We start from the raw sequence: 26,890 nt of genomic DNA on the forward strand, positions 1-26,890 counted from the left end.
TTTTGAGACAGAGTCTCACTCTGTCATCCAGGCTGGTGTACAGTGGTGCGATCTGGGCTCACTGCAACCTCTGCCTCCTGGGTTCAAGCGATTCTCCTGCCTCAGCTTCCCGAGTAGTTCAGACTACAGGTGTGCACCACCATGCCCATCTAATTTTTTGGTTTTGTTTGCTTGTTTGTTTTTGTTTTTGAGACAGAGTCTCACCCTGTTGCTCAGGCTAAAGTGCACTGGCACGATCTCGGCTCACTGCAACCTCTGCCTCCTGGGTTCAAGCGATTCTCCTGCCTCAGCCTCCTGAGTAGCTGGGACTACAGGTGGCATGCCACCACACCTGGCTAATTTTTGTATTTTTAGTAGAGACAGGGTTTCACCACGTTGGGCAGCCAGAATGGTCTCGATCTCCCGACCTCGTGATCCACCTGCCTTGCCTGCCAAGGTGCTGGGATTACAGGCATGAGCCACCACACCTGGCCAATTTTTTGTATTTTTAGTAGAGAAGGGGTTTCACCATGTTGGCCAGGCTGGTCTGGAACTCCTGACCTCAGGTGATTCACCCACCTCGACCTCCCAAAGTGCTGGGATGACAGGCGTGAGCCAATGCCTCTGGTCTATTCTCTGCTTTATAAAGCAAAAGGAAACAGTTTTTGAGGACCCAGTGGCGAGGGCAAGCTCAAAGTGAGGGAGAGAGCTGCTGGACTGCCCTGGGTGGGGCCTGCAGGGCGGGCCAGGGGAGGCCCAGGCCATTCCACTGAGGAGCTAAGAGGAGAAGGAGGTGCTGAGGGACAGGGCTCAGGGCAGGCTCCAAGGAAGGAGGCAGCATCTGTGCCGGGTTAAGAAGTAGCCTGGAGTCAACCAGAGAGAAGGGCTGGTGTAGGGGGCTGAAGAAGGGACAACAGCCAGAGGTCAAGCAAGACTTACACAGCTGGGGCAGCCCTACCCCAAACCCTTGTAGCAGCACCAAATGCCCACAGGATAAAATCTGAATTCTGAGACCTCACATATGAGGCTTGGTCTCTCTCCCACCTGTCTTTCCCCTCTCCCTTCATGCACCTCTGGGGCAGGATGAAAGCAAAAGATAGAGATGGCAGTGAGAGTGAGGCTAAAGAGCGGGGAGCAGTAGAGGCAAGGGCTGAGTGTGGCCTGTGGGCCAGAAGTTGGTGCAAGAGGCCTGAGAACCCTTGGGGAGCCTGGAGGCTAGGAAAAGGAGGCTTCCTCCCCTACCGGCGAGGAAGCAGTGGGGGCTCAGGCTATCCCTCCAGCTCCGGAGGTCAGTGAGTGCATCTAGCCCTCGGCACAGGAGAGCAGTGTCATGCTGCACGACCACACAGAGGCCTGGCTCTTTTCCTGGGTGGGGGTAGCACCTCCTTTTTTATCATGGGGACATTGTTTGGGGAGGGGAAGGCCCATCAGGCAGCAGCTGCTCCTGTTTCCCCGAGGGCTCGGAGGTACTGAAGGTGGTCGCCATGGATGGAGACCGGGGCAAACCCAATCGGATAATCTACAGCCTCGTGAACGGTGAGTCTGAGCGGCTTTGGGGGCTGCAGCTTTGACTGTCTAGGTGGCCAGAGCAAAGTTCCCCAACCTCTCTAGATGCCAGCTCCCTCGTCTGTAGGACCAGGAGTATAAGATGTATGGAGAGGAAGGGCAGGGCCCAAGACAAGGAAGTCTCTGGGTTGTGTGCTTCGTCCCCTGCCTGTCATGACACCCAGGAGCTGGGAGAGCATGGGCGAGGGCGCTGAGAGCAACACGGAGGTGTTGGCCCATGCTCCTCTCCCCCGGGTATTTGCTCCTTGATGGAAACGTGTGGCAACATTTCTCACACTTTTTAAGTGGCTGTGCATTTCCTCATCCTTTTTAATTGTTATCCCACAGCATATAGCTGAATTAAATGAATCAAGTGCAGTGATGATATGGCAGCGCCCTAAAGCAGCCCTGTATATGGACAAGAAAACCGAAGAAGCTAAATAGGCATCCCAAGCTCCCATCACTGTATTTGAACCTCAGCCTGCTAGCTCCACAGTCTGTGCTCTTGCCACAGCTGGACAGCAACGGAGCCAGCCGAGCTGTCCCTGGACTAGGCCAGGGCATCACACCTGGTGCCCGGTCCCAGATGTGTGCATGTCTGTATGCCCCAGCCTGCCTCTATTACATGCCTGTGCATACTTACTTTCCAGCAGCTCACATGTGGACAAACCTGCCAGCCTCTTTTTCCTAGCCTCACGGGACCTCAGCTGCCTTCCCTCCCATCACCACTGCAAAGCTTTACCCAGCCCCAGAGCACCCACCCCATCTCCTGCCTGTCCCACTCCACACCCTCCCTCTCCTCTCTTTATTCCCTCCCTCCTGTCCCTCCTTTCCCTGCTCCCCGTCCATGTGTCCATATCCTCCTCTCACTGTATGTCCTCCTTGCTTCCTCTCTTTTCTTCACACTTCACACACACATACACACACACGCACACACATCTAGTATTATGCATAAGAGAAGGGACACAGTATGCAACCTGGGAGCTGGACAAAAGTGAGTTCAAGTCCTAGATCTGCACTGACTGTGTAGCCTTAGTCAAGTTACTTAGCCCCTCTGAGACTCTTTCCATGTTGACAAGACACGGGTGACAGGATTCCATTCTATGGAGACTTTCCTAGGCAATGCAGGAGGAGCTTCCATTGACACAACTCCCCTGCGCCTCCCCGTGGCCCTGTGTAGAATTTCAGGGTGCTTCTCTGTGACAGGGAGCGATGGAGCCTTTGAAATTAACGAGACGTCTGGAGACATCTCCGTCAGGCAGAGCCCGGCCCAGCTCCAGAGAGAGGTGTATGAGCTGCACGTACAGGTACCCTCCCTCTAGCATTGTCTTCCCTGCTCTCTTTTGGTCCTAGAAGGCTATAAAAGTGATGAGACCCAGGCCTTTTTCCTGAGGCCCATATTCTGGAGAGGGGGCTAGATGTTGCTCCAAAGAGCACCTGCACCAGACGTGAACTCATGAACAGGGAGTCACAGAAAGGCAGGAGGAGGTGGGACTGAAGCAGCAGTGCCTGAGCATGGGTGGGATCTCGCAGATGCATGCTGCCAGAGGCCGGCATTGGGTGGGTGGAGGCCGAGTGAAAGCATACCAAGCCAGGAAAACACAGCAAGCTCAGGCTGGAGGGAAGAGCAGTGATGTATTAGAGAAACAACAAGGAGTCAGGTGAGGCCACAGCAGAGAGCCCATGGGCAGCCTGGAGAAGGAGGAAAGGTGGACTCTCAGGCTGGGGCCAGAGGAGCAAAGGCCCTGAAACTGAGGGGATTATATAAGGGATTTGTCTCTAAAGCTGGGTGTGTGGCTTGTGCAGTCACACAGGGACTTATACTTAGAAGGGTCCCACACTAAGCTTAGTGCTTGAAGTTGACTGTCTTGGAATTCTTTCAGCAAGAGACCCCATATTTTTATTTTTCACTGGGCCGGCAAATTATATAGCTGGTCCCGTCCAAGAGCAATAAAGAGCCATTGGAAGGTTTTCAGCAGGATTACAGCCACTAGGAGAGTTCACCTGGCTGCTCACCAGACCAGTGGAGTTCCCAAATTTGGAGAGTTGGGCCAACCAAGATTTTCAGGATCTACTCCTGGGCATAGGAATTCAGTATGTTTGCGGCAAACCCAGGAGTCTGCATATTATAAGCACCCAGGTAATTCTGGCACCAGTCCCAGCCAGAATTTGAGAACTCTGGTCTCAACTTGGTTTCAGAGGAAACTGGATGAGAAGTAACAGGGGAGGAGAGCCTATGGGGGTGAGGAGAGGTGGGATGGAAGGAAGGGAGAAATTGAAAAGTATGCATGAAGCAGATTGCACAGAATGAGGGAATCATCTGACCTCGAGGGTAAGGAATGGGAGAGGAATGGATGAAGCCTGGTGATACCATGCCATCAGGAGTGCAGGACAGAGGGCAAGTGAAGTGGGTGAGGAAGGATGAATTCAAATGCCTGAGGGGTATGCAAGTTCAAACATCAAAACTTGGGCCATACAGGTTTGCAACTGTGGGAGAGAATGTCAACCTACAGGTAGCTGGAAGGTGTGGGAGGGAATAAAGGCACCCAGAGAAGAAGAAGAGAGAGAACAATCGACCAAGCACAGCTGTGGGAGCTATGTGAAGAGGTTGAGAGTGAGGAGGAGGAGAAGGGCAGGTAAAGGAAACCCAGGAGGGATTAGAGAGGTTGAGGAGAAGCTGTGAGAGCAGAGTCACATTGCCACGGGAATAAAACACTTGGGAAGAAGAAAGAGTAGCAGTGCCAGATGCAGGGTGGAAGTCAGGGTGAAGTATCTGAATGAGGGATAGGGTGAGAATCAAAAGGGACAACAGTGAAGGTGTGAAGAATTGGAGTCCAGGAAGGGTAATTTTAGGATACATAAGACCAGAGCATGATTACAGAAGAAGGGAAAGGAGCTCTTGAAGAAGCTCATAGGATATCTGCCACATGGTTCACAGGGTGCCTAGGGGCTCTTGGCCCTGGCTTTGTAGGCTGTATTAGTTATCAGCTGTGTAACGAATTACCCCAAACTTAGTAGCTTAAAACAATACACATTCATATCTCATAGTTTCTGTGGTTCAGGACTCCAGGCTCAGCTTGGCTGGGTCCTTGGTCTCCAGGTCCCTCACATGGTTGCAATCAGATTGTCAGCCAGGACTGGGGTCTCATCTGCAGGCTTGACCAGGGAAGTACTGGTTTCCTTGCCCACCCAATTACTGGCAAGACTCAGTTCCTTGTGGGCTGTTGGAATAAGAGCTTCAGCTCCTTACTGGCTATTGGCTAGAGGTCACCCCATTCATCTCTGTCAGCTGTAGCTACCTGCTTTATCAAAACCAGCAAAAGAGAGAGTTCACAAGACAGAAGTTACAATCTCTTGTCATCTAATCATGAAGTGATAGCTTACCATCTTTGCCATATGTTATCATTCAGAAGCAAGTTGCTAGGCCAGGACACACTCAAACCGAGGGGATTATACAAGGGAGGTAGGAGCTGGACCATCTGAAGGGTATACCTGCCACACAGCAATAGCCACTTTTCCCCATCCCAGGTGACCGAGATAAGCCCTGTGGGCAGCCCAGCTGCCCAGGCCATCGTCCCAGTCACCATCAGGATTGTGGACCTCAACAACCACCCACCAACATTCTACGGAGAGAGTGGACCCCAAAACAGATTTGAGCTGTCCATGAATGAGCACCCGCCCCAGGGAGAGATACTGAGGGGCCTCAAGATCACCGTCAATGACTCTGACCAGGTGCGTGGTCCTACCCTCCACTCTGCCTTCCCGCAAACCGCAGGGAGCCAAGGTCCCAAAGCTAAGTGGGTCTGCATCAGCCTTCCCTGTGTATGTAGCAGGGGCCAAGTGGGCCACAAAAGGAATGAAACAATAAGAGGAGAGAGGAGGGAGAGTAGCCAATCAAAGACTACCTGCTTAGCCTGAAGGCACTCACAATCCATTCAGAAGGAAAAGTCAGATGCAGAAACTCTCTTAATATCTCCCAGGTTAAGGGCATGTGAAGACTTCTATGCAGAATGAATATAAATTTCTATCCTCATTCATCTTCCCCGTTTGCATTCTCCAAATTCTCCAGGGAGCCAATGCCAAATTCAACTTGCAGCTGGTGGGAGCCAGGGGCATCTTCCGAGTGGTTCCACAGACAGTCCTGAATGAAGCCCAAGTCACGATTATTGTGGAGAACTCAGCTGCCATTGACTTTGAAAAGTCCAAAGTATTAACTTTCAAGGTTGGTGGTGCCCTGAATTCACTGCCCTGAATGGGAGGGCCCCAGGAATTCATACAAGCATCTTGGTTCATTCCTGAGGGGTCTCTTGTCATTCTCTGGCCTTCCTGGCCCTCCGCTTTTCTCCTCCAGCCCTCTGCTCTTCTTGCAGGTTGCTCACAGCCTCAGCCTCACTGAGCTCCCTGGCTTACACACCACAACCAGCCCCAGGAATGCAGGCGGTGGTGTGGGATCAAAGGAAAACTACCAATATAATTTGCCATGTTAATAGACAGAGAAAATCTATTTGATGATCAAGATAGATGTTTTATCATATGCCTTGACATCTGTTATCTCTCCTAATAACAATCTCAGCAGAAGAGGAAAAAAAGTACTTCTGTGATATCGTTGATAATTATGTAAAATCATAATGGTATTACGAAATGCATATTATATATGAACATATATAATATGTTAATAGGAAAAGGAAATACTTCATTGACATGATTAAAATTGTTATTTATAATTCTACAAATAAACACATGCCCTCTTCTAGGCTGCATTATGCTTAAAAGTGAAATACTATTACAAAAGCCATCCATGAAGTTAGGAACAAAGCATGGATGCCTGCTATCACTGCTGTTATTTAACAGAATTCCTGGAATAGCATTGTTCCTGGATAAGGAAAGGAAATAAGAAGTTCAAACTTTAGAAAGGAGGAGACAAGATAGTCATTATTTACAGATAATATGATTGTTTGGTTAGAAAAGACAAAAGAAAACTCTTAGAAACACAGCAAAATTGCTAACATGGCTGATTACAAAGTTAATGCACGAATCCAGTAGGTTTCCTATATACAGAAAATAATAAGAAAATATGAGACTAAAAATTCTCTTTTACAATGACAGCCAACACATAAAATTTGTAGGAAGTAGCATAAGAAGAAATGTGCATCATGCAAATGATGAAAAATGCAAAATTTTATAAAGAGGCATAAAGAAAGCAAGAGACATAAAAGGCATACCTTGTTTAAAAAGTTTGAATTCTCCTTAAGTCAATAAAGAGTTTGGTTGGGTCCAGTGGTTCACGCCTGTAATTCCAGCACTTTCAGAGGCTGAGTGGGACAGATCGCTTGAGCCCAAGAGTTCGAGACCAGCCTGGACAACATGGCAAAACCCTATCTCTACAAAAATTAGCCAGGCATTGTGGTGCATGCCTGTAGTCTCAGCTACTCGGAAGGCTGAGATGGGAGGATGGCTTCAGCCTGGGAGGCAGAGGTTGCAGTGAGCTAAGATAGCACCATTACCTTCCAGCCTGGGCAACAGAGCCAGGACTTGGTTTTTTGTTGTTGTTGTTGTTTTTGTTGTTTTTTTTTTTTTTTTTTNTTTTTGAGACAGAGACAGAGTCTTCCTTCATAGCCAGGTGCCAGGCTGGAATAAAGTGGCGCTATCTTGGCTCACTGCAACCTCTGCCTCCCGGGTTCAAGCAATTATCCTGACTCAGCCTCCCGAGTAGCTGGGACTACAGGCGTGAGCCACCATGCCCAGCTAATCTTTGTATTTTTAGTAGAGGTGGGGTTTCACCATGTTGGCCAGGATGGTCTCTATCTCTTGACCTCGTGATCTGCCTGCCTCGGACTCCCAAAGTGCTGGGATTACAGGTGTGAGCCACCATGCCAGCCCTGTTTTTTATTTTTGAGACAGAGTCTTGCTCTTTCTCCCAGGTTGGAGTGCAGTGGTACGATCTCAGCTCACCGCAACCTCCACTTCCTGAGTTCAAGTGATTCTCCTGCCTCAGACTCCCAAGTAGCTGGGATTACAGGCGCATGCCACCACGCCCAGCTAATTTTTGTATTTTTAGTAGAGACAGGATTTTACCATGTTGGCCAGGCTGGTCTCGAACTCCTGACCTCAGGTGATCCGCCCACCTTAGCCTCCCAGAGTGCTGGGATTAGAGACATGAGCCATCGTGCCCAGCCCGTTTGTTGTTGTTGCCCCTAATTAACTCTTCCTTAGAATTTCCTTTGGACAAGTGGCAACAAGCTTTGACAAATTAAACTGGTTTTTATCTCTGGCAATAAACTTATAAAAATAGTCAAGACAATTGGAACTGGAAAGGAATATGCAGCTCAGTGGAACAAAATAAACTGACTCCAATATAGATGGGAATGATCAGAAAACTGGCACTACAAGCCAATTGAGGGGTAGAGGATGATGCCAGGCCTTAGAGGTGATCCTTGCAGATGGTGGCAGGCATAGCCGGTTGGCAGCTGTGAGGAAGATTGGGAGACTTGGCAGATGGAAGCTGGATCAGTCCTGGGGAGGTGAGGTGGGAAGGCTCTCCACAAGGTGAATGCCCACCCAGATAAGTCCTCATTTTCCTTCCTTCCCAGCTCCTGGCAGTTGAAGTGAACACCCCGGAGAAATTCAGTTCTACAGCGGATGTTGTGATCCAGCTCCTGGACACCAATGACAATGTCCCCAAGTTCAACTCCCACTACTATGTTGCCAGGATTCCTGAGAATGCCCCAGGGGGCTCCAGTGTGGTGGCTGTCACAGTGGGTTGGAGACTGGCCCAGAAACTGGGGTGGGATGGGGGCCTTGTGAAGCCAGACAAATCTGGAAGGTCAATTCCAGTTTGAGTGGCAAAGCCCACACTCATTAGCTGTCCTTGGACAAGATACTTGCCCTCTCTTAGCCTCAGTTTCTTCATCCATACAATGGGGATTACAACACCTCACAGAACTGTAATGAGGATATACGTGTAAATAGCAAGCACAGGGCATGGGACCCATCCCCTCTTCCTTCCTCATTTACAAAGGAGAGATGAATGTTTTTCAGATCTAAATCTCTTGGCTATTTCAACACTTAAAACTTCTTGGAGGAAAACCAAGCCTCCCGGGCAGGTCTCTCCACCAATTTCTCCCTTGGGCAAACCCCAAATCCCCTTGCTTTGTGGTTGAAAGCCACCCTCAGGGCATGGGAGCTGCCAACACACCCTGACAAAGAGGCACATGCCACCGGGAGCTCTTTCTCTTCCAGGCTGTGGATCCAGACACAGGACACTGGGGCGAAGTGAAATATTCCATCTATGGGACTGGGGCAGACCTGTAAGTAGATCCAGAATCCAGGACAGAGCCTTGGGCAAGGGGGTTGGAAGACTGGGGGTGGAGGGGGTCCGTGGCAGGGGCAGGAGAGACCTGGGAGGGACAGGAGCCTGGGTGAAGTGGAGTGGAGAGAGGAAGTGGAAAGCTGAGGCAGAGGGTAAAGAAGGTCAGAGCCCAGGGCCTCAGGAGCCAGGCAAGCAGGACTGGCTGGGGAGGGGACAGGCCATAGGAAGAGAAAAAGAAAGACTACAACTGGAGTTGTTAAGCTGAATAGTGACAGATGGGTGAGTCCACAGGTGGATCTACCTTACTTAGACTTCAAGGATAGGAGGGAGCAGGTGGGACACTTTGGAGGAGCTGCGTGACACCTCACTGTTGATTCGGGAGGCAGCTCGTTATTGCAGGCATGTGCGTGTGTGCACATGTGTGTGTATGCATGCACACCCGCGCCTATGCTCTCTGCCTGGCAGCTTCCTGATCCACCCATCCACTGGGCTTATCTACACCCAGCCCTGGGCTAGCCTGGACGCGGAGGCCACTGCCAGGTACAACTTCTTTGTGAAGGCAGAGGATATGGAAGGCAAGTACAGCGTAGCTGAGGTGTTTATCACACTGTCAGATGTCAATGACCATTGCCCTCAGTTTGGAAATAGCATTCAGAAGAAGACGATGGTGCTGGGGACCCCAGTGAAAATTGAGGTGAGTTTCAGAGGCAGCTGAGCTCCCCTAAAAGCCTGGGTCTGGCAGCTGCAAGAGATACTGGGGCATATGAATTTCACTGAAGATAAAATTTATTGGCTTCCCACGATGAACAAGGAACTTTAAGATATTTTATATATCCCCAACCCCACCTCAACACAGAAGTAAAGAAGACAGTGCTACTAACAAAGGAAAAAACAGGCCAGATGGGTTAAGTGTTTGGCTTGCCTTTACATAGCTGGTCTGCTTGCTTTTGAAAGAGTGGTTTTCTCACTGCACTTTGTCATCTTGCCAATGTGGCTCTAAGGATGAACTCTGAAACCAGGCAGACTTGACTGTGAATCCTGGCTGTCCTTCTTATACCTCTGTATCCATGGGCAAGCCACTTCACATCTAAGTTTTCATTTCTGCATCCGTAATATGGATTCACCAATATTTGCTTCCTAGACTTGCTCTGAGAATGGAACTGGGTAGCACATGTGTAAGGTCTACATAGAACCTGGCTTATAGGAGAGCACACATTCTATTCCTTTCCAAACTCAATCCTCTCAAAATAGGATCAGGACGATTTCCCATCAACCCAGCAAGCCCCATACGACGTGCTGATTTAGCCATTGTACACAAGGATGGTCCTGAAAGCCCACCTCTGTTTGTCTCTCCCTGTGCATAGGCCATAGATGAGGATGCAGAGGAACCCAACAACCTGGTGGACTATTCCATCACCCATGCAGAGCCGGCCAATGTGTTTGATATCGATGCCCACACGGGGGAGATCTGGCTCAAGAATTCCATCCGCTCCCTGGATGCCCTGCACAACATCACACCCGGGAGGGACTGCATATGGTCCCTAGAGGTACAGGCCAAGGACCGGGGCTCCCCATCCTTCAGCACCACAGCCTTACTCAAGATTGACATCACAGATGCTGAGGTGAGTGCAAAGCCATGGTCAGGAAAAAGGGGTCAGAGGGCCAGCTCAGGCCTCTTTGCAACGTGGGCAAAGCGATAAGTACCATCTCCAGGCTTCCTCCGAAAGACACTCAATGGGCTGGGCGTGGTGGCTCACGCCTGTAATCTCATTATGTTGGGAGGCCGAGGCAGGTGGATCACGAGGTCAAGAGATCGAGACCATCCTGGCCAACATGGTGAAACCCCGTCTCTACTAAAAATACAAAAATTAGCCGGGCGTTTGGCACGTGCCTGTAGTCCCAGCTACTTGGAAGGCTGAGGCGGAGGAATTGCTTGAACCCGGGAGGCAGAGGTTGCAGTGAGTCGAGATTACACCACTGTGCTCCAGCCTGGCAACAGAGCAAGACTCCGTCTCAAAAAAAAAAAAAAAAAAAAAAAAGGAAAGAAAATTAGACAGTATATATTTGGCCAGGCACGGTGGCTCACGCCTGTAATCCTAGCACGTTGGGAGGCTGAGGTAGGTGGACCACCTGAGGTCAGGAGTTCAAGACCAGCCTGGCTATCATGGTGAAATCCCATCTTAAAAAAGAAAAGAAAAGAAAAAAAAGATATTTAATGTTATCAAAGTCAGCCTGTGCCATCAAACATACAGGCTTTGGAATGGAGGTTGAGTTTCTAGTTCAATACTTATTAATGGTGTGACTTTAGGCTTTGCTAAGCCTCTGTTACCTTTCCTATAAAATGGAAATAATGATGCCTCCTTCACATGGGTGTTGAAAAGCAGAGTGAATTCATTATGTGTAGCTCTCAGCTCAGTGTCTAACAGTAAAGTAGTCACTTCAGAGGTTCCTGATATATCTGGGCAGACGGACCCCCCACTCCTTGCCACAATCAAAGGCAGGTAATCTCCTACTCTCTCAAGGACAGAGTCCAGCTAAAGCCAGAGTTCTGAATCCAAATGAGGTTGTTTGCACGTGCTGTCTGAGCACATTGTACTAGAGACTGGTCTGCACCATGCTGTCTCTGCATGCATTTTTCTGGAGAGCTGCATGCATCATACTCTCTCTGTATGCATTTTCCTGAACAAAAGCCCAAGTGCATAGTGCCTATCAGATTCTCAAAGGGACTCCTGACTCCAGAAAGCTTGAAAACCATTAGGTTTAAGGAAGCACATGCCCTACTCTGGACTTCAGTGACCAGGTGGGAACAGCTGAGGGCAGGGGGTGGTTCTCTCTTTCAGACCCTCTCCCGGAGCCCCATGGCTGCCTTCCTGATACAGACCAAGGACAACCCCATGAAGGCCGTGGGTGTGCTGGCCGGCACCATGGCCACCGTCGTGGCCATCACTGTCCTCATCTCCACCGCCACCTTCTGGCGCAACAAGAAGTCTAACAAGGTCCTGCCAGTGCGACGGGTGGTCCGCAAGCGGTCCACCCCTGCGCCCCGCACCATCCGCATTGAGTGGCTCAAGTCCAAGAGCGCCAAAGCTGCTACCAAGTTAGTGCTCAAAGAGAAACCTCCCAATGAGAACTGCAACAACAACAGCCCAGAAAGCTCCCTGCTCCCAAAAGCTCCAGCTCTCCCTCCACCTCCCAGCATGGCGCCCAGCACGGGCGCAGCCCACTGGACCGTGCCTACTGTCTCTGGCTCTCTCACCCCCCAGCAGTCCCAACCACCACCAAACCCCAAAACTATGGGGAGCCCTGTCCAGTCGACTCTGATTTCTGAGCTCAAGCAAAAGTTTGAAAAGAAGAGTATGCACAGCAAGGCTTACTTCTAGTGTGTGTGCTATGGTCTGCCCTCCTTCCTCCCCTCGACCCCGACCACGCTGCTGCTCCATGCTCTCCTTCCTCTTTTCCTTAAAGTCACACCTGTTTTGTACAATGGTGTAACTCCCATATACAGGGCTCCGGTCAGGGCCTTGGGCAAGACATTGCTTGGGCTATAGGATGCAATTGGCGAATACTTCCCCATTACTCAAATCCTTGGCATTACTACAATGCCCCCCATTCTTCAGGGCTGGGAATTGACAAGAAGGCAGCTCTATGTGTCTTCTATTCACCAACCCTGGACCTCACAGTCCCCAGATCCTACTGGGATCCCATCATCCTTAGTCAAGCAGCAGGTTCCTGGCCACAGGGAACAAAGCTGACAAGAATTTGGATCCCGATGCCTGCAGCTGAGAGCAGAAGCAGGAAAAGGAGGCTCAGCACTGTCTCAGGCTGCAGGTCAGCAAACCTCTTGGGCTGTAGGAAAACAAATGTAATTAAGGGGAGGGCAGAGATGCACTGAAAACACACTGACTTCAGGACTGTGCCGGGATGCCTTTGGAAAGAGAGCATTCTGTCTGGGCAAAGACTGTGGGCCCTGGTATGCCCACATGGGACCAGGGACACAGAGGTGGAAGACGGACCCTGCCAAGATTGAGGGCAGATGTCTCCAGCCAGGACTGCCCTGAGTCCAGAAATGTCAACGCTGGAGTTATAGAGGTAGCCCTAAAGGCATCCAGAGGAGCATCAGGGCCCCTTTCTGAGGAACTGCCCCACCAGCCATCCTCAAAGAGACAACTCAGGGCCGTAGATGAATGTCAGGGCTGAGATGACTTCCTTTCTTATCCAGCTCTTCTGCTCACATCGTATCACCTTGGGAAAGCTGTTTAAACTAACTGATCATCCTCTTCCTCATCTGTAAATGAAGAAATGTATTCTAGAGGGATTGTTAGTGAGTCCTGTCTGCCTCAATTGTAGGTCTGGGGTGAGGACTGAGGAATATAATGGTGATGAGGGCTTTAACCAAGTGCAAAGCAGCATGAATGCGAAGTATTTTTCTGCAGCCCAGTTCTCTAGGTGCAGCTCTTCCAGAAGGTCTTAGGAGCCTCACAGCTACTCTGCCAAGCACCCCAGGAGGCACTGCTGGGCTTAGGGGGCTACCATTGGATGACGGCATTGCCATGACTCATATACCTCTCCTGCCGTTCTTCCGTTACCCATTGCCACTGCGGTCCTGGCCAGCTACCATCAGAGAGAACCAGAGTTCCAATTTGTCATGATGAAGGAAATGAGTTCCCAAGAGAGGAATGATTTGCCTGAGGCCAGACAGGAGGTTGGTAGGAAGGATCTGGTCTAGCCAGGGCAGACGTCAGCTTGTGACAAGCTTCCCTAGGAGAGAAGTTATACAAGGCCTCTGGGGTTAATACAAACAGGTTGTGCCTTGCTTTAAGGAACCTGTTATCAGGAAATCTCGATGTGTGCACAGAGAGGGAAAAGTAGAACGGTTCTTGGCATTTGACTCCACTCACTAACAGCCCCTCTAGAATACATTGGTGATTTTATTTAAAGAGACTGTATGCACATGTGGCTCTCCTGATTTCTGAGTCTGTGTTTGGAGGTGTTACTGAGGTATGCCAGTGTGCAGAATCCTTGCTGGGACTTCTGCAGTCCCTGACTTGAACAGTATTAAGCAAGAGATGGACTCTAGCTATCCAGGAGCCCAGACTGAGCAAACAGCTACTTTCCAGCCTGTGTTTCAGGAGAGGGCTGTACTGGATAGTGCTTGACCTCCACAGGAAATACAGCATCCCTACGACTTGCATGCAATCAACCTCTTTTGTAAAATGGTAAATAAAATCTGTTACCCAAAGGCCATGCTGATCCCCTGCTCCCTGCTTTCATTTGTGTTTGCTGACCTGTGGAGACCAGTCTTCCTGACACACAGCCAAGTTCAACTTGCCTCCTGGCTTCTTCAGCGGGTAGATCCATTCTTTGACCCCCAGATCTGACTCTAAAGGAGGCTGAAAAATTTTGTCCAAATTGCCATGCATATACCTTGAACAGCAGGACATTTGCAGGCCTTGTCTACTGGGCTTTTCTCCCAAATGGGACAAGCTCAGGCAGGGCTTCTTGGAGAGGAATGGAACCTGGAGCTAGAATCAATTACACACTCACCTACTTACCAGTGCAGCCCAGCAATGGCAGGAATTGGGAGGCCTAGGGTGGGCATGAAAGCTTGGGAAGCACTGTTGTCTCTCAGATAGGGGTCATAAAGATCTCTGAGCTGGAAGCTCAGACTAGCAAGTGGACCCTGGGCCAAGGGCGAGCTCTTGGACAAGCTCAGGAACTTGAACCTGAGAGCCAATCTTGCAAACTGTCCATGGATGGGGAAGTGCCCAGTAGCCAGCATGAGCCACACTGGGAAAGAGGAGGAGGGTGCAGCCAGACCTAAGAGACCGGCAAGTGTGGTCAGCGCTGGAGGAGACCCCGCCATTGGGGTGGAGCCAGCCAAGTCCCTGTGTTAAGAATGGTGGGCCAAGGAGCTGCCTACTCAGTCCAAGTGAGACAGGTGGAGCTTCAAGCTGGCACCATGATAGGCCTCCAGGGAAAGAGCTGGGAGGCAGGAATGGCATGCTGGGCCGGCTTGCCCATTCCTGGCCCTAAGAATGCAGCTATAGGGCTTTGGTCGGAGTGTCAGGCTCCGGGAAGCGGCAGCAGCGGCACGGAGGACTTGGGGTCTGGTGTCCGGAACAACCATGGCTGGCGCGCTGGTGCGGAAAGCGGCCGACTATGTCCGAAGCAAGGATTTCCGGGACTACCTCATGAGTACGCACTTCTGGGGCCCAGTAGCCAACTGGGGTCTTCCCATTGCTGCCATCAATGACATGAAAAAGTCTCCAGAGATTATCAGCGGACGCATGACATTTGCCCTCTGTTGCTATTCTTTGACATTCATGAGATTTGCCTACAAGGTACAGCCTCGGAACTGGCTTCTGTTTGCATGCCACGCAACAAATGAAGTAGCCCAGCTCATCCAGGGAGGGCGGCTTATCAAACATGAGATGAGTAAAAAGGCATCTGCATAACAACGGAAAATGAAGAGCAAACTCTTGAAGGGACAGCATTGCCAGCTGCTGCTGAGTCACAGATTTCATTATAAATAGCCTCACTAAGGAAAATATGCTGAATGCTATTTTTACTAGCCATTCTATTTTTATAGAAATAGCTGAGAGTCTCTTAACCAACTCTCTGCTGCCTTACAAGTACTAAATATTTTACTTCTTTCCATAAAGAGTAGCTCAAAATATGCAATTTAATAATTTCTGATGATGGTTTTATCTGCAGTAACATGTATATTATTATCTATTAGAATTTACTTAATGAAAAACTGAAGAGAACAAAATTTGTAACTACTAGTACTTAAGTACTCCTACTTCTTGACATTGTCTTTAATGACCACAAGACAACCAACAGCTGGCCACATACCTAAAATCTCTTCCCCACTGTTTAAAAATGTTATCTGTGTATTTCCATGCAGTGTGTATATTGAGATGCTGTAACTTAAGGCAATAAAAGATTTAAATATTTGTTAAATGAGCATGATTAAATATCTTGCTGCGTTCCCTAGGAAACTGAAGAACAATGTATCTGAAAAGACAATTATAGGTGAAAATGGAACTCCTTGAAAACTATGAAGATGGCTGGAGGAAATGCAGAGCTGGAAGGCCAGTGTTTTCTGGAAAGCATCGACAGTCCAACTATGCAGAACCTATTCTTACGGGCAAGTGTTACTAATAGAAACGCCCCTCAGTCACTGAGACTCAGGCCAGTCATGTGAGTGTTCTGGGCTTCTCTTTCCCTATCTGTAAAATGTTGCAGAGGCGATTTCTGTGGTGATCTAAGAATTGTGCTGCTTTCCACAGAAAGCTGTTGAGATTGCAGTCCCACAGGAATGGGCTGATCATGGGGCCCAGCGCGGCACTGGTGCTCAGTTGAAGGAACCAACTTCCAAGGGAGGGATGAAGCTGTTAACTAGGAGCTGCTCCAGAGGTCTGACCGAATGACTGAAAGCATCCTAAGAGCACAGTCCTGACTTATTTCAGATTATGCAGTTAAGTTAGCTTTCTAAAAAAATGCAGCCGAGTGCGTTGGCTCACACATCTAATCGCAGCACTTTGTGAGGCCAAGGCAGGCAGATCACTTGCAGTCAGGAGTTCGAGACCAGCCTGGCCAACATGCTGAAGCCCCATCTCTACTAAAAGTGCAAAAATTAGCCAGGTGTGGTGGCAGGTGCCTGTAATCCCAGGTCCTTGGGAGGCTTAGGCAGGAGAAGGGCTTGAACCCAAGAGGTGGAGGTTGCAGTGAGCCGAGATTGCACCACTGCGCTCCAGCCTGGGGGACAAGAGGAAGACTTGTCTAAAAAAAAAATCCAACTTGAATCTGAATAGTTTCCTTCTCTGTATTGTAGCCGATGAGAGCAGCAGAGCAGCCCACGCTGAGCAGAGGGGAGGTCCGTGAGGCACAGTCTCCCTCAGGAGTCTACATTCTGTCACTTTTGGGGTTTGTTTTTGTTTTTTTGAGACAGGGTTTAACTCTGTGGCCCAGGTTGGAGTGCAGTGGCGCAATCACAGCTCACTACAACCTCCACCTTCTGGGTTCAGGTGATTCTCCTGCCTCAGCCTCCCNAAAAAAAAAAAAAAAAGAATGCAGCTATAGCCCCATGGACAATAAGTAGATGTGACTCCAGAGTCCTCCTGCAGCTGAGCTCAGATCTTCTAATCACATGGAATAACAATGCTTTACAGTTGACAGCCCTAGATCTGAATTCTGGTCCTGCCATTAAGTGTGACTTTGGACAAGAGGTCAAGTCTCTCTGGGCCTCACTTTCCTCACTAATACAGGGTGCAAAATATGGTTGCAGAGAGGATGATAAGAGCTAATATATGTAAAGTGCCTAGCACTGGCTTTGTATCTACTTACACAAGCTCAGTAGACTGTAACTGTGGCCCACATACTAGAGCACTGTGTCCTGAAAGAGAGGACCCCCTCCATGCATTCTCACCCCCAGAATGTTTCCACCCAACCTATAGATCCAGAAGCTCTTACTTCATGCTAGGAGAAGAGAGAAGGTTGGGTCTGGAGGGAAGTGAAGGACAGGGTGGATGCCACAGCATCTGTGACCTGTGCAGCTGGCAGCCTGCATTTGGGCGTTGACATTCCAGGGGATTTGGGAACAATGAAATGTCCCAAAGAACTTGTAGAACTCTGTCCTCAAGCAGCTCTCCCTCAGAATCCAGCTGGAAAAGTGTGTTCGGAGTTGGGGCGACGTCACCATGCTCTGTTTCTCTAAGGATTTTGGCGATTCCGTCTTTAGGGACTGAAGTCTTTGAAGGAATCCAAGGCCAGTCCACCTGCCAGGGGTGTTGGCATCTGTTGACAGGTGCAACAAAGATATGGAGAGGAAGAATGGAGAAGATGCCACATGAGGAATGAGGCAGGAGACTGGCATGTGCCACGTGGAGGACCCCTTAGGAGACTCACATACAACCTGGGGAGGGGTTCTCTGAAGGGCCTAGTTTCCAGAATGAGGTGATCATGGCCTAGGCTACCATAATTTGATCAATAAGGCAGAGTAGAAACAGGCTGATGTTGGAGACATTGGTTTGATGTTATGAAATGGTGCACATGACCAGGCGTGGTGGCTCATGCCTGTAATGCCAGCACTTTGGGAGGCTGAGGCAGGCGGATCATGGGGTCAAGAGATCGAGACTATCCTGGCCAATATGGTGAAACCCTGTCCCTATTAAAAATACAAAAATTAGCTAGGCATGGTGGCACATGCCTGTAGTCCCACTACTCGGAAGGCTGAGGCAGGAGAATTGCTTGAACCTGGGAGGCGGAGGTTGCATTGAGCCACTATCACACCACTGCACTCCAGCCTGGCGACAGAGCGAGACTCCATCTCGAAAAAAATTGTGCACGTGCACCTCTTTTGAGGTCTGAATGAGGTTTGGTTATTTAATAATCTCTCAATAATTTACTCAGCCATTCTTAGGGTGACACATTTAGAGTACATCATCTGTGCCAGACTATCCTCTAGGTGTTAGATGTACAGATTCTAGCAAAATAGAAGAAAATATAAAAAGAACAAAATTCCTCTCTTAAATTGATAATCACCTGGGACTAGAGAGGCTTCATTTTAAAAGCAAGTAGCCCTGCTTATAGATGTCTCCTCAACCAAAGGCATTTGCCTTAAACTTGCATGGTCTAAGCTCTAAATAAATAAGCTTCTCAGGGATATAACAACTAAATCTGAAACGGTAGCATCTTTTCAACATGAATTAAACAGAACACGTGAAGGATATTAGCCTAGATGTCATGTCATTACATATATATATATACACACACATGTGTAGCCCTAATAAGATCTAATATCTTATGGTCCTGTCTATATTCTGAGTCACATTTAAAGAAAGCACAAACTGACTGAGATGCTTGAAATGATGGTAACATTTATTATTGTTACATTTACTGAGGGTTTACTACGTGCCAGATATTGGTCTAAGAACTTTACCTGTAAAAAAAGCCTTGTATAATCATGAGAATAATCCTATGAGGTAGGTACTGTTATTATCCCCATTTTACAGGTGAGAAAACTAAGGTACTATTATTACCGTATTTTATAGGTGAGAAGACTAAGGTACATGAAAAGAGAGTAACTTCCCTGATGTAACAAAGCCAATAAGAAATAAAGCCAAAATTTAAGCCTAAGAAACCAGATTCCAGCCAGGGTCTATTCTTGTATCCCCACTGTCAAATTGCCTTACTCAATCTGAGTAACATGAATCTTTACTCTAGGGTTTTTCAAGGGGCAGCCCAAGCATCTTAAAAAGTATCAGATTCTCAGAAATCCTCCCTAGACCATTTCCCTCTCCCTAAATTTCCATGTTTACAGAAGCAGCTAAACACTGCCCTGCCCACCAACGTGTTCCTGGCTCTCCCCCTGCACTGCTTGCTCCTCTTGCACAGCCCTTCTCTCGTCCTGACGCCGCTCTCTCACATGCACCACCAAGCTTCTTTTGCTTGGTGTAAAGGTCTGAACATCCACTCTTACCTTCATGGTAGCCCAGGCCGTTTCATGATGGCTGCACCCTCAAGTTCCAAAGGCCACTGTATTAGTCCGTTCTCATGCTGTTAATAATGACATGCCTGAGATTGGATAATTTACACAGGAAAGAGGATTAATTGACTCAGTTCAGCATGGCTGGAGAAGACTCAGGAAACATACAATCATGGTGGAAGGGGAAGCAAACATGTCCTTCTCTGCATGGCAGCAGGAGAGAGAAGAATGAGAATCGAGTGAAGGGGGAAGCCCCTTATAAAACCATCAGATCTTGTGCGAACTTACTCACTATCATGAGAACGATGGCATGGGGGAAACTGCCCACATGATTCAATTACCTCCTACCAGATCCCTCCCATAACATATGGAGATTATGGAAATTACAATTGGAGATGAGATTTGGGCAGGGACACAGTCAAACCATATCAACCCCCTTTGATGCTATGGAAGGAAGCATACAGAGGCCAAGAGAAGTGTAAGTTCTTTTCTTGCTCCAACCACTTTTCTTAAAAAATTTATCATAGGAAATTCCACATAAATAAATTATCTGCCACATTACATGTATGTGTGTATTTTATACATTGTGCATATCTAAATATATATGTCCCAATAATTTTTAAATATATGTTCTTATGAGTGATAATAACATTGTGGTTATGCTTTTTAAAACTTCATTTGTTAGACCTCAAACTAAAACATTTACAGGTAAACTGGTGTGAAGCTTTGTATTTGTTTTAAAACACTCCAGTTAAAAAACAAATGTTGAGGGCAAGGACAAGATGAAATAAGCCTGGAAAACATTAAAACTTGGTGAAGCTGATGGAAGAGGAGGGATGAAATTTGCTCTGCTTTTGGCAAGGCTAAAAATTTTTATTTAAAAGTGATTTTGGCCAGGTGTAATACCAGCTACTTGGGAGACAGAGATGGGAGGATGGCTTGAGGTCGGGAGTTTGGTACCAGCCTGGGCAACATAGTGAGACCCTGTCCCTAATTTTTTTTTTTTTTTTAATTTGGAGGGTTTTTTTTTCTAATGCCCAGAAGAAAATAAATGAGTAGAACCTGAAGAAATGAGTAGACAATTGGTCTGAACATGAGAACTGTCTTCAATTTAAAAAAATTTTATTGTAACTAACATTTATTATGAGCACAAATCAGGTATTAGACAAGTGCAGTGGCCACAGTGAGGAAGGTCAGTCTCTGCCTGCAAAGGTCTCACAACCAATGACACACTGTGTATGTTGTTCTTCTCCACAGAGGTGTGAAGTCAAGGCAGGCTCTGTGGAAGACGTAATGTACACACTTGAGAGGGGCCTAAAAGGATCGTTAGGAACGAGTAAGGAAGGTGTGAAGATGTCACAATGAGGCTAGCTCATGTTTACACTCTTCAAAACGTTTCCATGTGGCCAGTGAGGGAAACTGCAGGAAGATAGATGTGGATTAAATCCTAGGAATGCTCTCCCCTAGAAGGGCTGTCCAGAGGGACGATGAGTTGATGCTGGGATTCCTGGGGCCCCTCCATTCCACATGAGTCCACCTAAGAGGAAATGACCACCTCTCAGGGATTTCCTAGGAGGGCTTGAGACATTGACTAAGGGAAAGTGGTGGATATATGGATGCTATTCCTTCTGGGTATGGCCCTGCAGACTCTGCTCTCTGCCAGACCCAGGGCTGCAGCCGATCCTCTGCTCCTCCTCGGTGGAAATGGCTCCAGCCTTCCCAGTTGCACCAAGGACCTCTCACCGGGGAACAGATACCCACAAAAAGAGACTCACATCACCCAACAGCTCTCATCACCCTGAAGGGAAGCTCTTTGGAATCTCACATTTATGTGATCTCATTAGGAGTTTGTCATGAAGAGAGAGGGTCACACTTTCTAAACAATGAAAGACACAAGAATACTGCAAAACAGACATTCAAGGAAACAATGGAATTGGAACCTCTTTTGAGTAGGGCTTCTGCCTCCTGCCAGATGCGGACTCTGGGCGTGTCATTGAACTGTCCAGGCTGCAGTTGCTTCACCTACAAAAAGTAGGTAGAAGTCTACCTTTGTTTGCAGGATAACATAGGTAAAATGTTATATGTAGACGTTACGTATAAACATGTAAATGTTATAAGGCTATGTATATGCAAAGAGTAACATATAGTAATTTCTAATCACCATGTATAATAAAATGATTAATTTGATAGGACAAATCTTCATGGACCTTAACTCCATGAAGATAATGACTGTGTCCTCTTAATCATGAAGATAAAGACTGCGTTCCCCTTTTTACTGTTGAGCCCCCATGTCAAGTTCAGTGCTTTGAACACAGTGGGTGCGCAATATATACCCGGTAGATAAATGGATGGACTGCTGCAGAGGGTTGGTTTCAGAGGCTTGAAGCCTACACCATTTCCACCCCATGGCCTCCGTTGTTCAGCTGTTGTCTTCCATTCCTTCCTTCTCCTTGTCCCCCTCAGCGTCTATGTGCCCCTCACCATCATCACAGACAGCTGGATGTTCTCTAAAGGAGCCATCCCTGGACGGTGCGGCTGCATGGGGGCAGCTGGGGGCTTTTCTGCGATGAGGACAGCAGCGCAGGACCCACTTGCTGCAGCTACAGGGGCCCTGGGCTGCCCAGGCATAGGCGCCCACAGGCACTGCAAGCAGCACCACGCACAGGACCACTGTGACATGCAGGAGGCGCTCACGTGCTTCTAGCCCAACACCATCTCTGCCTGTTACAAAAACTACACACTGGCCCTGGTGTGGAGGCTGGCCCTCTAGACTGAGGCAGGCCTCATATTTTGTGCCAGGAAGGAGGTCATCCACAGCGTAAGTATTGATTCCGGGGCCAATGTGAACCACCTCCTTCCTGATGGCTTCATCCGATGCAATGTAGAGGGTGAACCACTCCTCCTCAGGGGTGTCAGCCACTGCAAGCCACTCCAGCAAAATCCCATGCACTGTCTGCTTGACAACCCGCAGGTCAATGTAGGCACTGCCCTCTGAGGGGATGGAAAGAGAATCAGGTGCAGGTAGGGCCTGGGCAGGCTGGACATGGAGAGAGATTACAAGGGCGCTCTTGCCGATGGAGTTGGAGGCCATGCAGGTGTAATTACCACTGTCTACCAGGTGGGCAGCAGGTATGGCCAGCTCCGACAAAGCAGTATCCTCTCCAGTAGAAGATGTCAGCACTGGGTGGAAAGAAAAGCAAAACAGCTGTGCATTTATCTGATAGACTGCCAGAAAGTGTCTAGCAATGCCAGTTGTTTTTTTTGTTCAAGAATGGTGGTAACCTCTTATGAACCTTGTACCTGGTGTCAGGTGTTTGATTCCCAACATAGGATGTTGAGGATTGGAGCAATTCATCAACTTTCCCACACTGAGAGTTGTTCAGAGCAACAATTGATGTGGAACCTGGCTCTTCTACCTATGAAGACCATACTCTTTCAACTTCACTGACTGCACCCACCAAACCACCTTGGCCTTGCTGAGCCATGGGTTTCAGGAGAGTTCCTGCAACTACGTGATTGTGTGATATTATGAGCTTCAAGAAGTGCCTTTTTTTTTTTTTTTTTTTTTTTTTTTTTTTTTTTTTTTTTTTTTTTTTTTTTTTTTTTTTTTTTTTTTCCTTCTGTTGCCCAGGCTAGAGTGCAGTGGCGTGATCTTGGCTCACTGCGGCCTCCATCTCCCGGATTCAAGCAATTCTTCTGCCTCAGCCTCCCAAGTAACTGGGACTACAGGTGTGCACCGCCACACCCAACTAATTTTTGTATTTTTTAGTAGAGATGGGGTTTCACCATGTTGGCTAGGATGGTCTTGATCTCCTGACCTCGTGCTCCACCCGCCTCAGCCTCCCAAAGTGCTGGGATTACAGGTGTGAGCCACCTTCTTACCTTGCAGATGTACAGTGCCTCAGAGCCTGGAGCCACATGCCTGGGCTCCTGTCCCTAATAGAGCTCCTATCCTATGTGGTCCTCAGCAAGTTGCTTACATTCTCTTGGCATCAATTTTCTTGTCAATTAAATGAAATGATAAGCAATCACCTACCTCATTAATTTGAAAGTAAGTGTTCCGTAAGTCTTAGTTTATATTTTTCTGAGAGATTGTATATAACACAGTGCCAAAGAGTGATTATAGAGCATCACAAAAGACAATACCTGAATGCATTTCTTGGTTTTCAAAGAGGCTACAACAATAAATCCTATATTTTTCTTTCATCACTATTGAACTTCAAACCAATATGACCAAAACAATAGAAAATGTGAAAATTCAGGTAATTGGGTATTTTTAAAACCATCCAGAGGTTTGTCATCATGTATAACCAATATCTGCACAAATGACTATGTTTCCCAAATTTTACCCAGTGATTCCTAGTTGTCCTCTAGACAGAGCACAGAAGACAGGATATGAGGACTCTACAAAGATTTTTCTTTTCAGCTTCTAGATAACCCCAGGGAGGCCATCCCCAGCTTTGTGGTATGCCCAGCCCTACAGAGTAGCATTAAAGGTGATCCCAGCTGAGGTATGAAAACAGAGCACAGAGTTCCAGGAAAGAAGAGGCAGATCTGAATTCCAGTCCCAGTGCCCATAGAGGTCACTTCTTTTCCCTGGGTCCCAGTATTACAACTTCAAGTCAATAAGGTCTGAACAATCTTATGTCGATGTTATTTCAAACAAGTACCCCAGGTGATTTTGTTTAAGGCAAGTTTAGGAAATAAGCAATAGATCATCTCTAGAATCAATCCTAGTCAAAATTTCTAGAATTCTAAAATACGTACCCAGAGTTTTGCATCTAGAAAACTCCCAAAGACTATTGCTTGTATACAACTTTATAATATTTACATAAGATATTAAATCAGCCCTGAAATATGTATTTATATGTGTGCATATGTTCTAGAGAGATCTGTATGCAAACATTTAAAATAATTCTAATAGTGGAACACTACTTTGGAATATTTTCTGTTCTAGTGAGCATAATTCAGGGCTATCCCAATCGTACTTGCACCCATCCTTCGTGATTGACCCAGCTTTGAACTTCTCTAACGAGGATGGGATTACTACAGACTTCTCCATTCCCTCCAGATACACTGAGAGGGTACATGAGGCTTACCATCAAATTCTCTCCACATACTCAGGGGATAAGTCCATGCAATGGTTGGTGAGGGGCTGGCCTGTGTCAAGCATCGTAGGGTCACATTCTGTCCCACCCGAATGGTGACATTGGCACTGGGGGTTGAGATCTGTGGCTTCATGCAAGTACTAAGCTCAGTTTCATGAAAAAGCTGCCCTGCCTTGGAGAGAGGGCCCCGGCATATCAGGTAGGAATTCACCAGGATGACCGGGAGTGTAATGGACTTGACAAATTGGACAAGCCCCCTTAGGCGGCAGTCACATACCCAGGGGTTGTCATGCAGCGCCACCACCAGGCTGGAGATAATTTTGGCCCCACAGTCAGGCTGCCGGGGTTTCTGGTAGGCTGGCCAGTTCAGGAAGACACTCTTGGATACGACTGTAAGCCTATTGGAGGATAGGTCAAGGTAGGTCAGGTTGGCCAAGAACTGAAGAGCCAGCTCAGGAAGTGCATCAATCTTGTTGCGTTTGAGATCCAAGACCTTCAGGAAAGGGGTGGCCCGGAACGCTGTCCATGGTACTGAGCGGAGTTTGTTCCCCTCCAGTCTCAGCTCCCTCAGTCCTGGCAGGTGCTCCAGGGCTCCCAGGTGGATCACACTGACATTGTTAAAGTTGAGCCAAAGATATTCCAAGGTGCTCATGTTGACGAAAGACCCTTGGGGCAGCTCAAATAAGGGTGAGTTTTCAATTCTTACTTGCTTGAACTCTTCAGAAAGGTTCCCAGGGATCTTTCCCAAGGAGACAGATATGCACTGCAGAGTCCTGTACAAGAAACCAGAACAGCTTTAAGATAAACAACAGGGAACTGGAAAGTGGGTCAGGCTGATCCTGGCATTAGACATGTGAATCGGAATAAAAATATTATTTTTCATTGAAATAAAAGGGTTAGACTCATTTTGGTAAAAATGCACAGTTTAGCAAAGTTCAGCACCAACTGGAATGAGCCTCATAGAGATTTGCTGATTTCCTGCCAATTCTAAGCCTGCTTTCTCTCCACATCATCCCCAAAGAAAACCCATTCCCCATAACCCTCTGGCATCTGGCCAGCAGAGCGCACCTGCCAAAACTCTCCTCTGAGCAAGTGCATCCTGGCACACAGAAAGGCTGCGCTGCATTTGTATCCAGAAAGACCAGAACTAACAGGAAGTGGCGAAAAACTGAAGCCATATTTCTCTGTAAGAAAATACGTTGTGAGTTTTGAATAAGTATAGCCCTAGCTTCCGAGTGGCAAATCCTATTATTGGTAATCCATGGTGATGTAAGTTGCACAGCAGCAGGAAAGCCCCTGGGAGCTCTGAGGTCTGTTACAGCCCAGACCACAGGTTCAGTCAGGACACACAAAGTGGGACCAATGTCTCTTAGCTAGGGTCGTAAAATTCAACATATGTGTGATTCTTGAGTCTGAAAAGCAAACTCCAAGTCAGATGTCTAATTCCATACGGATTCTACATTTCTCAGTGTCTTAGAAAGAAGTCTGAGAAACAAGCAGGTAGTGCTATTCTCAGCACCATTGTTCAGGGGATTTGGCCAGAATCTATTTAATTCTTCATCACTCACAATTGATTCCTGAAGCCTAGAATTTCCAATCATTTTTTCGAAGTGAAAACAGGTGGTGAGTAACAAAGTAATTCTGTGTTCATTCCTGTCATTTTTTCTCTTTCCTACTGCATCATTACAGCTGCCTCTGCAGCTTGGATCACCAGTTTCAAACACAAGATTGTATTTTCTGATTAAACCAAAAGATTATTTACTTGGACTTCACAACCTTTCCTGAATCCTGTGTATTTCACATCATCAAAGTGAGCAACCTACATTTTAAAAAGAGATGCATACAATTTTACATGCTTGCTCTTTCACTCTTCATTTATTTCACAAATATTTATTGGTCATTTGCTTTAAGCTATACTCTTGCTTAATGAAAGGAATGGGGTCAAGGGCAACTGTTATAAACTCTGTCCCAAGGAGTTCTCCCTTGCTTTTGTTTCTGAGCCTTGAGATCTTTGGAATGTCATTTAATCTCTGTGAGTCTTCTCTGCATAGTGAGAATATTAGTAAATATCTCATAGTAATATTAGTAAATATCTCATAGTGTTTTCAGGAGTTTATTTTATATTATTTTCTAATTTTTGTATTTTTTCAGAGATGGGGTCTCACACTACTGCCCGGGCCTGTCTTGAACTTTTCAGCCTCTCAGGCAGCTGGGATTACAGGTGCAATACAGCCAATGCATCCGGCCTGTTTTTAGAACACTTTGAGATTATGTTAAATACAACACCTAGCACACAGTTGGTGCCCATTAATCCACCAACAAACTTTAAGATCTCAAAAGTCCACATCCCCTTGCCGGGCGCGGTGGCTCAAGCCTGTAATCCCAGCACTTTGGGAGGCCGAGGCGGGTGGATCACGAGGTCAAGAGATCGAGACCATCCTGGTCAACATGGTGAAACCC

At 47.6% G+C, this 26,890-nt stretch overlaps 3 protein-coding genes across 5 annotated transcripts in view; 2 read left to right on the forward strand and 1 right to left on the reverse strand.

Moving 5' to 3' along the window:
* The window catches only part of CDHR1 (cadherin related family member 1), a 23,327-nt gene extending 9,244 nt beyond the window's left edge, over positions 1-14,083 (forward strand). The window contains exons 9-17 of the mRNA XM_017520835.2: positions 1,437-1,515; positions 2,731-2,831; positions 5,053-5,256; positions 5,594-5,746; positions 8,115-8,279; positions 8,764-8,831; positions 9,299-9,527; positions 10,198-10,455; positions 11,674-14,083. Coding sequence (XP_017376324.1) covers positions 1,437-1,515; positions 2,731-2,831; positions 5,053-5,256; positions 5,594-5,746; positions 8,115-8,279; positions 8,764-8,831; positions 9,299-9,527; positions 10,198-10,455; positions 11,674-12,213 — 1,797 coding nt within the window. The 3' untranslated portion in view covers positions 12,214-14,083. The remainder of the gene's footprint in view (positions 1-1,436; positions 1,516-2,730; positions 2,832-5,052; positions 5,257-5,593; positions 5,747-8,114; positions 8,280-8,763; positions 8,832-9,298; positions 9,528-10,197; positions 10,456-11,673) is intronic.
* Positions 14,084-14,885: 802 nt separating this feature from the next.
* Positions 14,886-15,796, forward strand: LOC108298107 (mitochondrial pyruvate carrier 1). 2 transcript variants are annotated; one of them, XM_017520839.2, is made up of 2 exons: positions 14,887-14,973; positions 15,030-15,796. In XM_017520839.2, exon 2 carries the CDS (start codon positions 15,088-15,090, stop codon positions 15,286-15,288), a length of 201 nt encoding a protein of 66 aa, XP_017376328.1. In that variant the 5' UTR covers positions 14,887-14,973; positions 15,030-15,087; the 3' UTR covers positions 15,289-15,796. The 2 variants fall into 2 exon arrangements, with proteins under 2 accessions (XP_017376327.1, XP_017376328.1); XM_017520838.1 differs by having other exon boundaries at positions 14,886-15,796.
* A 4,627-nt stretch (positions 15,797-20,423) lies between these two features.
* Positions 20,424-26,890, reverse strand: part of LRIT2 (leucine rich repeat, Ig-like and transmembrane domains 2) — an 11,067-nt gene continuing 4,600 nt past the window's right edge. Inside the window, exons 1-3 of one of the 2 annotated variants that reach the window (XM_017520841.2) lie at positions 25,499-25,660; positions 24,422-25,203; positions 20,424-22,502 (exon numbers count right to left, since the gene is read on the reverse strand). In XM_017520841.2, coding sequence (XP_017376330.1) covers positions 21,742-22,502; positions 24,422-25,203; positions 25,499-25,608 — 1,653 coding nt within the window. In that variant the 5' untranslated portion in view covers positions 25,609-25,660 and the 3' untranslated portion in view covers positions 20,424-21,741. Of the gene's footprint in view, positions 22,503-24,421; positions 25,204-25,498; positions 25,661-26,890 lie in introns of those variants that run through there. The other variant, XM_037735667.1, reaches the window with a different exon arrangement.

The sequence above is a fragment of the Cebus imitator genome, unplaced genomic scaffold, assembly GCF_001604975.1.
Source record: "Cebus imitator isolate Cc_AM_T3 unplaced genomic scaffold, Cebus_imitator-1.0 Scaffold886, whole genome shotgun sequence".
NCBI classification, from domain to species: domain Eukaryota; kingdom Metazoa; phylum Chordata; class Mammalia; order Primates; family Cebidae; genus Cebus; species Cebus imitator.

Bases quoted from the DNA above. Each gene is read 5' to 3' on its own strand.
- LOC108298107 (XM_017520838.1), top strand. From the start codon at position 14,959: ATGGCTGGCGCGCTGGTGCGGAAAGCGGCCGACTATGTCCGAAGCAAG.